This window comes from Pygocentrus nattereri, chromosome 6, assembly GCF_015220715.1.
Source record: "Pygocentrus nattereri isolate fPygNat1 chromosome 6, fPygNat1.pri, whole genome shotgun sequence".
Taxonomy (NCBI): Eukaryota; Metazoa; Chordata; class Actinopteri; order Characiformes; family Serrasalmidae; genus Pygocentrus; species Pygocentrus nattereri.
The window spans coordinates 32,074,469-32,089,115 of record NC_051216.1 but is presented as its reverse complement, the minus strand read 5'-3'; the positions used below and the strand labels follow the sequence as shown (position 1 = coordinate 32,089,115).

Here is a 14,647-nt window from a genome sequence, read left to right as displayed (position 1 = left end):
GCTTGATGTAGAACTTCAGTTGCTCAACAGTCCGGGGTCTCCGTTGTCGTATTTTGAGCTTCATAATGCACCACACATTTTCAATGGGAGACAGGTCTGGACTGCAGGCAGGCCAGTCTAGTACCCACACTCTTTTACTACGAAGCTACGCTGTTGTAACGTGCAGAATGTGGCTTGGCATTGTCTTGCTGAAATAAGCGGGGAGGTCCCTGAAAAAGACGTTGCTTGGATGGCGGCATATGTTGCTCCAAAACCTGTATGTACCTTTCAGCATTAATGGTGCCTTCACAGACGTGCAAGTTACCCATGTCATGGGCACTAACACACCCCCACACCATCAGAGATGCTGGCTTTTGAACTTTGCGCTGTCCGGACAGTCCTTTTCCTCTTTGGCCCCGAGGACATGACGTCCATGATTTGAAATGTGGACTCGTCAGACCACAGGACACTTTTCCACTTTGCGCCAGTCCATCTCAGATGAGCTCGGGCCCAGAGAAGCCGGCGGCGTTTCTGGGTGTTGTTGATATGTGGCTTTCGCTTTGCATGGCAGAGTTTTAACTTGCACTTGTAGATGGAGCGACGAACTGTGTTCACTGACAGTGGTTTTCTGAAGTGTTCCTGAGCCCATGTGGTAATATCCATTACAGAATGATGTCTGTTTTTAATGCAGTGTTGCCTGAGGGATCGAAGGTCACGGGCATTCAATGTTGGTTTTCTACCTTGCCGTTTACTTGCAGAGATTTCTAAAGATTTGGGGAATCTTTTGATGATATTATGGACTGTAGATGATGAAATCCCTAAATTCCTTGCAATTGCACATTGAGAAACGTTGTTTTTAAACTGTTGGACTATTTGCTCACGCAGTTGTTCACAAAGTGGTGAACTTCGCCCCGTCCTTACTTGTGAACTACTGAGGCTTTCAGGGATGCTTCCTGTTCACCTATGGAATGTTCCAAACAGGTGTTTTTTTGAGCATTCCTCAACTTTCCCAGTCTTTTGCTGCCCCTGTCCCAGCTTCTTTGGAACGTGTTGCAGGCATCAAATTCAAAATGAGAATATTTGCAAAAAACAATAAAGTAGTGTATTCAATTGAATATAGGTTGAAAAGGATTCGCAAATCCTCGTATTCTGTTTTTATTCATGTTTTGCACAATGTCCCAACTTCACTGGAATTGGGGTTGAATTTTAGACAGTTTAATATTTTTAGCTTGTTTTATGTAAATTATATATTCTATACATTTCAACAATAAAAGTATTTTTTAATTACTTTGTAGTTTTCATGTTTAGTACATCTATTCAAAAGCATAAACAAACTATCAAAAAAAAAAAAAAAAAAAAAAAAAAAAAAAAAAAAAAAAAAAAAACACCACACCCCCACACACCCCTTCTGGGTTTTGGCCAGGTGTGAATTAAATTTTGGTTTTGGGCATTTTCACTGCTTAACTACAGCCTTTGGCTTCAATTACAAATGGAGAATACTTTCCATGCGCCAATACAATAAAATGACTAAACAAAAATTGGGCAAAAATAAAGCAACTGACGTCTTACTACCACCACCTCTTTCAAAAGTATATATAAATATATATGACTATTTATACAACAGTTAGTTACAGCTAAGCAGGTTTTTCACAAACACTATCACTCTGCTGAGACGCCGTTGCTAAGCAACAACTTTGACAGCTGTAGGAGACGCTCAAGCCATTTGAACGTTTTCCCTTCTCACTTTGCGCACAAACAAAAAAATGGAGACTTCTAAGATCACATTTGACCGACAGCCAATTTGGCCGGATGAGACTACACTAAATTCCCAAACTGTTATTACCGCTGAGCAAGCTTTTCAGTCGGCAGCTGTGACAGAAGAAAACCTAGAGGAAAAAATAAAACAAAAAAGCTGCTCAGCGGTGACGACAGTTTTGGAATTTAGTGTAAGGAGCTGGAGAACGAACTGCCGGCTATGCGGCAAGTGAGCAGAGTCTGTTACTCTGATGTAGCAACAAGTTACTTGTTAAGGAACTATAATTTGGTGGAAGGCATTGCTAACATTAAAACACATTAAATGCCACATTCACCGTCCAATTTATTCATTTCTAACTTTATTTAACTGTTGTATAAAATCAACAGAACACTCGAAGCATATAAGCAATAGAACATGAGAGGGACTATGTTATTGTGAAATAACACACAATAATACACTCGCTTTCGTGTTTTATTGCTTATATATATATATATATATATATATATATATATATATATATATATATATATATATATATATATATATATATATATATATATATATACACACACACACACACACACACACACACACACACACACACACACACACACACACACACACACGCAGCTATGCGTCATATTCAGTCTCAGCCTCTCTGGCCTCGAAAAGCTGGATGCTGCTGTCACAGTTCCAAGTTTTCTCAAAAGGCCTCTCCAGGAAAGTTAAATCCCACTGCTGGGAAATGTGTGTGTGTGTGTGTGTGTGTGTGTGCTTGCTGGAGGAAGATTACCTCATCAGTTAGAGCAAAGAGAATGTAGGAATGTATGGCTAAGTCATGAACTCTGGAGAGCTAATGTGTAATCTCCAGCCTCAAGAACCAAAACAAATCCTACAATAAAGCTCTGCGTTTATATCAAATAAATAATTAATCAAGATAAAGGTGGGTCTAAGCAGCGTGCTTGTAAGCAGGGCTTGCTTAATTTTCCAACATCTTTTCTCAAATGTAAATGTAGATTTTTACATCTTATGTTAACAGTTAATCATTAATGTTTTAAAATTATGGAAAAAAATGCACATGGTCATGTATGAGCATGTCTGAGGCATACCCTTACAAAACCAGCACGGCATGCCTACCTTCTCTGTCCAGAATAGGCATCTGAGGAGGTGGGCTGCACTGGCCTAAGACAAAGAAAGAGGGCACCCCCAGTAGTAAACACCAAAAATATGCATATTTGCCACTTTCACTAAGCAAGCTACTAAAAGCAATTAAGAAGCCTAACATTTTTCAGTACAAACATCATTAAAAAAGTAGGTAAATAAAACATAATAGAAAGTCTATGAGCATGAAAGTACTGCGAAGCCCCCCTCCTCCTGTAACTGTCTCACATTTTGCCATTATGACTGGCACATGGCCATTGAAGTATAAACAATTAGGTTCATTTAACATGGCCAACAGAAATGACATCTTACAAGCTAGTACAATATTAATAAGTAACATTTAACATGCACTTCATTAAAATGTTTTTTTCTTTCACTCCAGATCAACTGACATATGACTTTTGAAACTTGGCATCTTACTGCAGAGCATGGTTAACTAAGCTAACTCACCACAGCGTTGAAAGTGTGATGACAAGTACTCAGTTTACTCAGTGATCAAAGCTACCAGGTTAAAATAAAAAAAGGGGTCAGTGGTGTGATTGAACAACTAGCTGTTCAGAGGTGTACATTTACAAACATGTTTTATAATTACAAATTAATGGAATCCAAGTGGAATCTTGAGCTTAAGTACTGAAGGCCATCCTTCAGATGAGCTAATGGGCTGGCATTAACACTAGAGCTAACCAGTGCAACAGTGGATGTCTTCACATTTATTCTCAGTGAAAAGATCTCTTTTCATTGTTGTTGGTTCTAGCCAACACCAGCTACAGTGGCTTATTTACCATCCTACTACCACTGCCTCCTCAACCACATGTTTACCAAGCTTTTCACAGCGTGCTCTTGTTATGGCAAAGTATATTACAGTACACTTGATTTTGAACACAAAAAAAGCTGTCACAGTTTACAGCCCAAATAGTGATTTGATATTTGTAAACTGCCATCTGAAGAAGTTACCCGAATACTAACTCATGCACTTCATTAATCATTACCAGAGTACAATTAGTCCAATGAATCAAGAATGTATCAAATCAGAATTTCTCGTTTGTGTGTGACTGAGTAAACAGCAATCTAGCAATTTCAGCATTTTCTGCTGATATTGGCCCCAATATAGATAGATATCAATATGCCACTGATAAGTAAATATTAATATTAACACCAACAGGAGTTTTAGTATAAAAAAAGTGAAACTAGCCAAGTGGTAAGATTTTTCTTGTCGACTTTACCGTCATGTACACAGTACAAACACTTGTGAAGAATTCAAATTAAACATTAAACCAGTGTGCAGACAGGCATATAGCAGATGGCAGGTTATTTTAAGCTCTGTGCCACTCAGTCAAACAAATGTCTTTTAGTGTTCTCTTTTCATCTGCCTGATTTATATTTAAAATAAATAAATAAATCCACAAATCCACCACGTTTAATTAATGGGAGTGCAACATTTACTATTACAAAAAAGCAACAAAATATCTGCACATGAACCTGAGTTAATATGTGATGTTTATTATATGTTTATTAAAAAGATAAAAAGTAGACCTGACAAATTTGTACTTTCAACATACTTTACAATTCATCACAGTCTACTGCAGGCTGCTGTGTCTACATAAGACCTGAAACCAGCACCGTCAGAGAAACAAAAAAAAATAAAAATAAATAAAATTAAGAGGTAATAAACTGTACATTTAAAATAACAAGGGGTCTGATGTCCATAAATTTATAATGAACTATGTATGTGCCGGAAACACTAGTTTTATGATCACACTCTAGGAGTGAAAGTGAGGAGGTTTTACTTCCAAAATATGAATTACCTGGCACTCCACAGATGCTAATAAGAATATTCATTCTCAGAAAAACAGCTGCTCGGATATATTCAAGTCTCACTAAGATTAGCAAGATCATGTTGTGATTCTTCTAACGGAAAACATTTCCTCACTGAAACACTCATCCTCCTCCTTCATTTCCAGTAGACAATGACAAAACACAAACTCAAGAATTAACCAAGCAATTGGAACATTACTCCAGATCACAAAGCACATGCACTGTAAATGCATAAAAAAACTGAAGTACTTACCATTGAAATGCATTGTAATGGAAGTAAACCATACCGAGGCCATATAAAAAGGCAGCATTCTGAAAAGAGGACAGAAGACAGTTGGAAACAAACTACAGACTTGGGCTATCATTCAGAAAATGAGCACTCATCTAATGAAAGGAAGCCATTGCTTTGTGACTCTGTTAAATGCATTTTCAGATTCAGACTTCCAAATATTCAATATTTCAAATACCCAATACTGCTTAAACATCTGTTTGGTTTAATAGGAAGCAGAACTAGAGAACTTAAAGAAACCAGGAGTTCGACATGGGCTGAGGCACCAAGTATCAGCAAGACAAGGATGTATATCCAGTATATTGGGCCTATATTAATGGGCCCTAAATTTGAAGTGTGAATAATGTGGAAATTTTACAGTAACACAATTCAAAAAAACAAAACACTGAGAAAACAATGTTTAATAAAGTATTACACATTACATTATAAAAATAATGTAAATGGAGCCCTCAGACAGTAGAAACATGGAAATGAGAAAACGATACATTTTACAATAATCTAACATCTGAAAGTAAAATTTGCAATAACTCAAAACTATACAAAACGATTTTTCAATTACAATTTTTCTTTTATTTTCAAGAAGTGTTCCATCTGTTACCACAAAGAATGGTTCAGTCTTTAGTCCATTTGTGTTTTAAATGTGATTAGTAAAAGCAAACGCACAGGCTGTTGTTCTTAAGAATTACTTTACTGTAAAATTACTGTACATATAAGCCAAATGCAAACAATCTAGGAAAAAAGAAGCTCAAGTCTGCACTGTTTTATCCTATGAACAGTAAGCTTACACTCACCAAATAAAGGCAACATTTTATGCAGGTTTTGCATGCACAAGTAACATTTGTTTAGCTAGAGTAGATTAGCATTACAACAACGACAATATGAACAAAAAAATAAATAAATAAAAAAAATAAAAAAATAAAAGAAAAAACTAAAAATACTAATGACAAAATAATATTAAACACTATCAGATCAGAATGTCTGCTTCATCCCTGGCAGAAATATATATATATATATATATATATATATATATATATATATATATATATATATATATATATATATATATATATATATATATATATATAGGGTGGGCCATTTATATGGATTTATGAAAAACTTTTCAAGATAGGTGGTGACCATGGCGGCCATTTTGGATCCAACTTTAGTTTTTGCAACCCTCTTCCCCCACTCTTCACACACTGATAGCAACACCGCAGAAGAAATGCTAGCACAGGCTTCCAGTATCTGTAGTTTCAGGTGCTGCACATCTGGTATCTTCACAGCATAGACAATTGCCTTCAGATGACCCCAAAGATAAAAGACTAAGGGGGTCAGATCAGGAGACGTTGGGGGCCATTCAACAGGCCCACGACGACCAATCCACTTTGGAAGCTGGCATGCTGGCAATTTGTTATGTTGCAGATTATGTTTTATCTGGAACAAAAGTGTCAACTTAAGCAACATATATAACATTATTTTATTTACATATTTATTTATATATATATTTATATATATAAATATATTACAAGTGTTAAAATGAGGAGGGGAAAAAAGCAGAAAAATGTGTTTCCTTTAAACTAAGAGTTACCCTGCACCAGTGACTGTACTTGCTCCATGACGCTTGTTTATTCTAACTGACATACAAGAGAAGCAGAAAGTATCCGTCGGGCTAAATTTCGGTGCGTTTACTGCAATGGATAAATAAACGCAAGACGTAAATATTTTATTGACCGTCATCTTTGTATAAACATGCATTACTCTGGCAAATGGTCAAATACAGCTTATGTAGACTACATCTCCATTAACTTGTGACTACTACCAGCCATTACCTTCCTAGGGTTACTGCTGAGGAGAACTGTACAGCACATGTGCTGACTGAATGCTGTGCCTCACTAGCATTCTGGTAAAAGAAACAGACCAAGAACACTGGGCCTCAGTCACAAATATCTTCCAAAGTTTTTTCCTAAATGTGTTCTTGAGAAAGGTCTCACAAAACAATTCATGACAGGTCTGACTGCAATTCAAACGGCAGAATTGTTCACACCTTTGTACTGTTGAGCGTGTCTAGATTCTAGTTTTTAATCTAATGCCAGCCTTACACCTAATGATTTTTCAAGTGATTTCACTGTCTGAGATAAATACTCCGCGTTGGAATAAAATCACGAGAGTCTTGTTAGTCGCATCATCTCGATCGTTCAGTACGAGATGGTCAAGGAGGGGGTCTCAAGTTAGTCTTTTTCTCATCTTGATCCCACGACAATATCAACCGTGTTAAATATTATCAGAAGTTAATAGAATGCATGCGTGAGTGCCTGAAATCTGTGTAAAGATGGCAAATCTGCTCTACTGTAATACAATAATTATTTTAACTTAAAATGTAAACTATGTTAAAATTTCAAGTTCACTGAGTGTAACAGTGATTTAAGGAAATGTGCCGAGGCCTTTAAGAATGGTATTATTGAAGAATCAATTTTTTCTGTTTTTTCTTTTGTTTTTTTAGTTTTGTTCTCGACACTCAGCAATGCTGAATCGCTGCATGTTTTGTTGATGTGTAAATATTTATATCAAATTTAAAAAGTAACTGCACATTTTAAAAGGTTAATTAAAAGATTCTGGATGATGATCTGCCAGAGCAGGGATGCAGCTATTGATTATTTTAGTAATCGAGTACTCTACTGAAATATCGATTCGATTAATCGAGTAATCGGATAAAACATATTTCCTTATGTAAAGCGCAATTAAAAATACACAAGAGAAAACAAGACATTTCATTTAATAATGAATAACCAATTGGTTTTCTTTTATAAATAAGTTATATTATTTTTAAATTCACAACATACATTTCCAAATTGCAAACACAAATATAAATAAATAAAACAAAATAGAAGCAAATACCACAAGTAAAAAAATAAATTAAATTACTTTCAACTTAGGATTTCCTAAGTATGAAAAATATAGGGCATTAAAAAATAAAAATAAATAAATAAAAGGCATAAACATTGGCTTTATATTGTGCATTTTAGCTTCTGAATATCTGAACAGGAACAGGTCCATGTGGTTTCACACATTTCTGCTGTGAGTGCTTTAATAGATTCAGGAGAATCGAGGCAAAGGCCACTGTGCGTGTGTTTGTGTTCTTTAAAGGAGCATTTGGTTGCAATGCAGGAAGGTGAGCATGTCAACATGCTCAGGGCTTAGGCTTGCCCTCTTTTTTGAAGCAATGTTACCTGCAGCTGAAAACAGACGCTCTGATGGCGTGGATGTAGCTGGAATACACAGCAGAGACCTTGCCAATTCTGCCAATGTTGGACAGCGCGCTGCATTCTTTTCCCACCAAGTCAGTGGATTCTCCTTCTTGGACAGGGGATGTTCTCCAAAATACATCAAGACCTGTGGAATAATTGTGACAAAAGTATAAAATTTTTTTTGTTAACTTACATTTTGCACTACAGTTATTACAGTCATTATCTGTATCAGTATGATTTTTCTATCCAGTATAATGCCTTATTACAAGTACTTCATAGCACATCTTCAGGGAAGGTAAAAAATAGTCCTATAAAGCGATCTGAAATTTGTTAAGATTAAAAACAAAATTATTTACTTACCTCCTGCTCTACAGCATTTAACTGCTTCTCCTCATCTTGGTCTTCATCACTTGTGGTGGTGTCTGAGTCAAAGAAAGGTGTAGCCTCCTTGGCATATGCTGCTGGTGCTTCTGTGCTAGATGTTCCATGGTTACTTGCGGTGGGCTGCCTCACTTGCTGTTTGGCAGCAAGTGCCATGGCTCGTACTGCATTTTGGACCTTGAATACTTCAGCAGGCAAGAATCTCAGTTTTCGAAACCTGGGATCCAAAACAGCAGCAAGCAGGGTGATGTTTGGAGATTGAGGAGTAAATTTAGTTAGTTCTTCCCATCGTTCTCTGACCTGTTCTGTTGCATGAGTCTGAAAAGACCTCACAGGTGCAGTCTCAAGTTCTGGTCTCTGTATGTTCTACTTAAGTTTGTGCACAAGATGTGGAAGTGCAGAGTGAGACATATTGTTGTCCACTCAGATACACTGTAGCTGATTAAAAGGGCTCAAGGACATGGTTCAGCTCCTCAATCAGGTTCCAGTGTTCAGGTTTGAGGTCCAGGTAATGTTTCCCTCTGGATCAGAGAGTGTGGCAGTCACCAGCCATGTCTGTTCTTGTAGTCTGGACAACATGGCGTAGGTGCTGTTCCAGCATGTACAGACATCTTGCACCAGCATGTTCTCCTTGACATTCATTTTTTTCTGCTTGTCCTTCAACTTGGCACATGAAAGTTCACTTTTTTTGAAGTGTTCGACAAGGCTTCTTGCAGCCGCAACACACTTTGGGATAGCCTGATGAATCCTCAAACAGCTTTGAACAACCAAGTTTAGGGTGTGCCCTGCACAACGCACTGATGCCCATCCGAACATTTCCTGCAAAATCTTCGATGCTGCCACAACATTAGCGCCATTGTCGTGGACGACAGCTTTGATTTTCTCTGCTGTAATGTCAAATTTCCTCAATCCAAAACCTCCTCAATCCATTGTGCAATATTTGCAGCTGTATGTCTCTCCTCAAGGGGCATCGTTGTCAGGCAGTGTGACACCATTTTCCAATTCTTCCCAAGATAGTGGCATGTCACCCCCATATGAGCTTCGTTGCGATGCTCGTCCAAACATCAGTTGTGAGTGTAATGCTCTCAGCCTCTTGCAGGGCCTGTTTCATCTTGGATTTGATACCTTCATACTTTTTCTCCATTTGTTTTGTGAAGAAAGTTCATGATGGAAGCTCATAATTGGGATGGAAAGCTGAAATCATTGCTTTAAAAACGACATCCTCCACCATGCTCAGTGGGCGCATGTCTGTAACCATCATGTTTAAAATGCTATTTGTTAGCTCAGCTGCTTGTTTGGGTCTACATAATGGCGCTTTGTAGATAAATTTGTCCATCCGAGACTGTGATGATGATGATTTACTAAAAAAAGACCATAAACAATAATTAGTTAATTGACATCACTAAGACTAAATGACATAATACAGTAGGTTCATGGCCGTGCATTTATGAACCATAAAACTGACATTGGGGCACATTAGGCACTAGTGGTAATTGATATTTTATCCATCAACTAAGAGATACAGAGTGTCAGAAATTATCTTTTTGTCTCACCAGCCAAACGTAATCATAGATGAAAAAAAATCAAGCATATTGTTCCCGACCAAAGTAACTTTAGTTCAGCTAACTTTAACATGTATTTATTGTTTAGCTATCTTCTTAACTCCCCAGCACTGTGTTTACTGATTACATATCACTGATTGCCTGTATTAAGTCGAGAACATGTCTCCGTTGTAATAAACTTGCCACACATTCGACAGTATTCCTAATAATCAGCATTCCACAGGGCTCTCGTTATGTTATTAAGGTACATTAATGTTAATCTCATTGATTTGTTATAAATTAAATTTACCTCGTCTCGGCTCCGCTCCATTCCGGGTGTCTTCGGACGAGATGGTGCAGCATTGAAGATGTGCCGTTGTGGTAGGCAAAGACAATGCTGTCAAGCCTAAAATGCTCCCATACTTTTGACATTTTCTGTCTTTTCCTATTGCCCTTTTCTTCTCGTACGTTTTCGCTGTTTTCCCTCGCCGCTTCCATATTCCCGCATCTCAACTAAAAACCTCTGCTGCGTCCACCTCCTCCTTCTTCCTGTGCGTGAGTGACGTAAGCGTGTTGTGCCAAATTAAAAGTACTCGGTGCAAAATACTACGCTCTGAGTTTTAAATTTAATAAACGATTCCTCGAGGCACTGACAATTACTCGATCAATTTATGTAATCGTTTCACCCCTATGCCAGAGTATACAGTTCTACAGTGAACTGAGCTGAGCCCCAGCTCTTTACATGCCCAGCCAATGTATCTTCCCATCTGTAGCACTATAGAGTGGAAAGTCAGTCTTCTAGTGCATGGTTAGCATAAAAACAAATCCCAAACAAGAAAACATTGGTGAAGCTTTGTAAACACCATATGAGCGGGTTTTAAGAAGAACTGTCTTCTTGAGAATGGTTTATTGTGTGAATGTGGCCAGTATTAAAGGTTATCATCAATATATCAGCAGCATATTTTTGAAAATTGCAAATCAGTTCTTCTCTGTAAGCCACTGTAGTTTTTCCATTTTTCCATCATAAGATTTTTTTCCTCTCCATGGATCACCACCTTATTGTGGTGGAGGGGTTTGCGTGCTTGAATGATCCTAGGAGCTATGTTGTCTGGAGCAAAAGCTCCTGGTAGGGTCTCCCATGGCAAACTGGTCCTAGGTCACAGGTCAGACGAAGTGTGATCCATAATAACCCCTATGAAGAGACGAAAACAGGACTTGTGTACCCTGCCTGGAACAGGGTTACCTGGGCCCTATCCTGGAGCCAGGCCTGGGGGAGGGGCTTGCCAGCGAGCGTCTGGTGGCCGGGCATTTACTCATGGTGCCCGCCCGGGCCCAGCCCGAAGGAGTTACATGAGTCCCCCCTCCCATCGAATCACCACCAATGGGAGGAGCAGTAGTAGGCGTTCAGTGCTTTTTGAATCGGGCAGTGTCCGAAGACATGGAACGTTACCTCACTGGCGGGGAAGGAGCCTGAGTTGGTGCGCGAGGTTGAGAGATACTGGCTAGATATAGTCGGGCTCACCTCAACACACAGCTTGGGCTCTGGGTCCAATCTCCTTGAGAGGGGCTGGACTTTATTCTTTTCTGGAGTTGCCCATGGTGAGAAGTGGCAGGCAGGTGTGGGCTTTCTCAGAGCCTCTCGACTCTGTGCCTGTATGTTGGGGATTTCTCCGGTGGACGAGAGGGTAGCTTCACTACGCCTTCGGGTTGGGGAACGGGTCCTGACTGCTGTCTGTGCTTATGCACCGAACAGCAGTTCAGAGTACCCAGCCTTCTTAGAGTCCTTGGGAAGGGTGCTTGAAAGTGCTCCTCCTGGAGACTCTTGTCCTACTGGGGGACTTTAACGCTCACGTGGGCAATGACAGTGAGACCTGGAGGGGTGTGATTGGGAGGAATGGCCTCTCTGATCTGAACCCGAGTGGTGTTCAGTTTTTGGACTTCTGTGCAAACCAGTTTGTCCATCACAAACACCATGTTTGAAAACAAGGATGTCCATAAGTGCACATGGCACCAGGACACCCTAGGCCGCAGTTCAATGATTGACCGTGTCATCGGACTTGTGGCCATGTGTTTTGGACACTCGGGTAAAGAGAGGAGCTGAGCTGTCAACTGATCACCACCTGGTGGTGAGTTGGATCAGGTGGTGGGGGAAGATGCCGGTCAGAACAGCTACAGTTGACATTGCGTGGACTAGGGCTGCAACAACGAATCGATAAAATCGATAATAATCGATTATTAAAAGTGTTGGCAACGAATTTGATTATCGATTCGTTGTGTCGCACGATTTATGTTTCACTCGCCTTGTCATATTAGCTTACGTCACCTGCGGCGCTTCGTCAACGCAAAAAAAAAAGAGCGAGTTGAACATAGCGAGGCGGAGCCGGAGCGGAGGCGGATTCTTTAAAATAAGTTTAACATTAAGTTAACATTTAACATATCTTTAACATATAAATAAATTCTACAAAGGAAACATGACCAACGCAGAGAAAAGGGAGATGGATGTGCAGCAGCATGGCAGTTGCAGTAGCACCTCCACCGATACTCCAGGTGCTGAATCAGGACCTCGTGCCACCCTATTGGATTCTCTCCTTGGTTCTGATGGTGAAGACGAGGACAGAGCAAGCGAAGGGGACGATGTTCAAAACCAAGTGAGAAATGAAGTCCTCACATACTTTGGAGAAAGAAACATTGCCAAGGAACAAAATGCACTGCAGTGGTGGAAAGCTAACAGAGATAGATATCCTATATTGGCTAGGCTAGCCAAGTCCTATTTATGCATTCCTGGTACTTCAACACCGTCTGAGCGTCTGTTCTCTGCAGCAGGTAATATAGTTTCTAAAAAGAGAGCCAGCCTTAGCCAGGAGCATGTTGACATGCTAACATTTTTGCATTGCAATGCAAAGTTCCTAAAGAAAGGGAGTGAGTGAGTTTGTATCAGTGAGTTAGTTTGTATTTAGTGTTTGCATCAGAGATGCACTTATTTTTCTTTGTTTAATTTATTTTATTATAATTTATTAATAAATGTTATTTGATTTAATCTATTATTTAATTATTGTAAGCATTTATTTGTTCTGTTATTCAATGTTCTATTTCTGAATAAAGACATGGAAATGACCACCACCCTCCGATTCATCGATTAATCGAAAAACTAATCGCCCGATTCATCGATTATTGAAATAATCGTTACTTGCAGCCCTAGCGTGGACATTGGGGGCGGTGCCACTGGATTGGCAGACTGGGGTGGTGGTGCATCTCTTTTAAAAAGGGGACCGGAGGGTGTGTTCCAACTACAGGGGAATCACATTCCTCAGCCTCCCTGGTAAGGCCTATGCAGGGGTACTGGAGAAGAGAGTCCGGCTTATAGTCAAACCTCTGATCCAGGAGGAGCAGTGCGGGTTCCGCCCTGGTCGTGGAACACTGGACCAACTCTTCACCCTCTCCACGGTTCATGGGAGTTTGCCCAACCAGTCCACATGTGCTTTGTGGATCTGGAGAAGGCATTCGACTGTGTTCCCCGGGGTATTCTGTGGGAGGTGCTTCGGGAGTACGGGGTACATGGCTCTTTGCTACGAGCCATTCAGGCCCTGTACAAACCAAGCTGGAGTTTGGTTCGCATAGCCGGCAGTAAGTCAGACTCGTTCCCAGTGAGAGTTGGACTCCGTCAGGGATGCCCTTTGTCACCGATTCTATTCATAATTTTTATGGATGGAATTTCTAGGCGCAGTCAGGGGATGGAGGGTGTCCGGTTTGGTGACCTCAGGGTCACATCGCTGCTGTTTGCAGATGATGTGGTCCTATTGGGGACATCAGGCCGTGAACTTCAGCTTTCGCTGGATCGGTTTGCAGCCGAGTGTGAAGCGGCCGGGATGAGAATCAGTACCTCCAAGTCCGAGACCATGGTTCTCAGGCGGAAAAGGGCGGAGAGCCCTCTCTGGGTGGGGGATAGGCTCTTGCCTCAAGTGGAGGAGTTCAAGTATCTCGGGGTCTTGTTCACGAGTGATGGTACAAGGGAGCGGGAGATTGACAGGCGGATTGGTGCTGGGTCAGCAGTGATGCGGGCTCTTTACCGGTCTGTTGTGGTAAAGAAAGAGCTGAGCCATAAGGCAAGGCTCTCGATTTACCGGTCGATCTACGTTTCCACCCTCACCTATGGTCATGAGCTTTGGGTAATGACTGAAAGAATAAGATCGCGAATACAAGCGAAATGAATTTCCTCCGCAGGGTGTCTGGACTTTCCCATAGAGATAGGGTGAGAAGTTCGGTCACCCGGGAGGGACTCTGAGTAGAGCCGCTGCTTCTTTACGTCGAGAGGAGCCAGCTAAGGTGGTTCGGGCATCTGGTTAGGATGCCCCGTGGACGCCTCCCTCGGGAGGTGTCACAGGCAAGTCCACCTGGGAGGAGACCCCGGGGAAGACCCAGGACACGCTGGCGTGACTATATCGCCCAGCTGGCCTGGGAGCGCCTCGGAATCCCCCTTGGA

General features: G+C 40.5%; 1 protein-coding gene across 6 annotated transcripts in view; it reads right to left on the bottom strand.

Annotated features, from left to right (window-relative positions):
• Positions 1-14,647, bottom strand: part of kdm6a (lysine (K)-specific demethylase 6A) — a 75,630-nt gene that overhangs the window by 44,800 nt on the left and 16,183 nt on the right. For 2 of the 6 annotated variants that reach the window (XM_017695231.2, XM_017695233.2), the window contains exons 5-6: positions 4,965-5,023; positions 2,873-2,917 (exon numbers count right to left, since the gene is read on the bottom strand). The exons of 1 other annotated variant lie outside the window; for it this stretch is intronic. In XM_017695231.2, coding sequence (XP_017550720.1) covers positions 2,873-2,917; positions 4,965-5,023 — 104 coding nt within the window. Of the gene's footprint in view, positions 1-2,872; positions 2,918-4,964; positions 5,024-8,227; positions 8,391-8,605; positions 9,706-14,647 lie in introns of those variants that run through there. 3 more of the 6 variants (XM_037539646.1, XM_017695232.2, XM_017695235.2) reach the window with 2 other exon arrangements.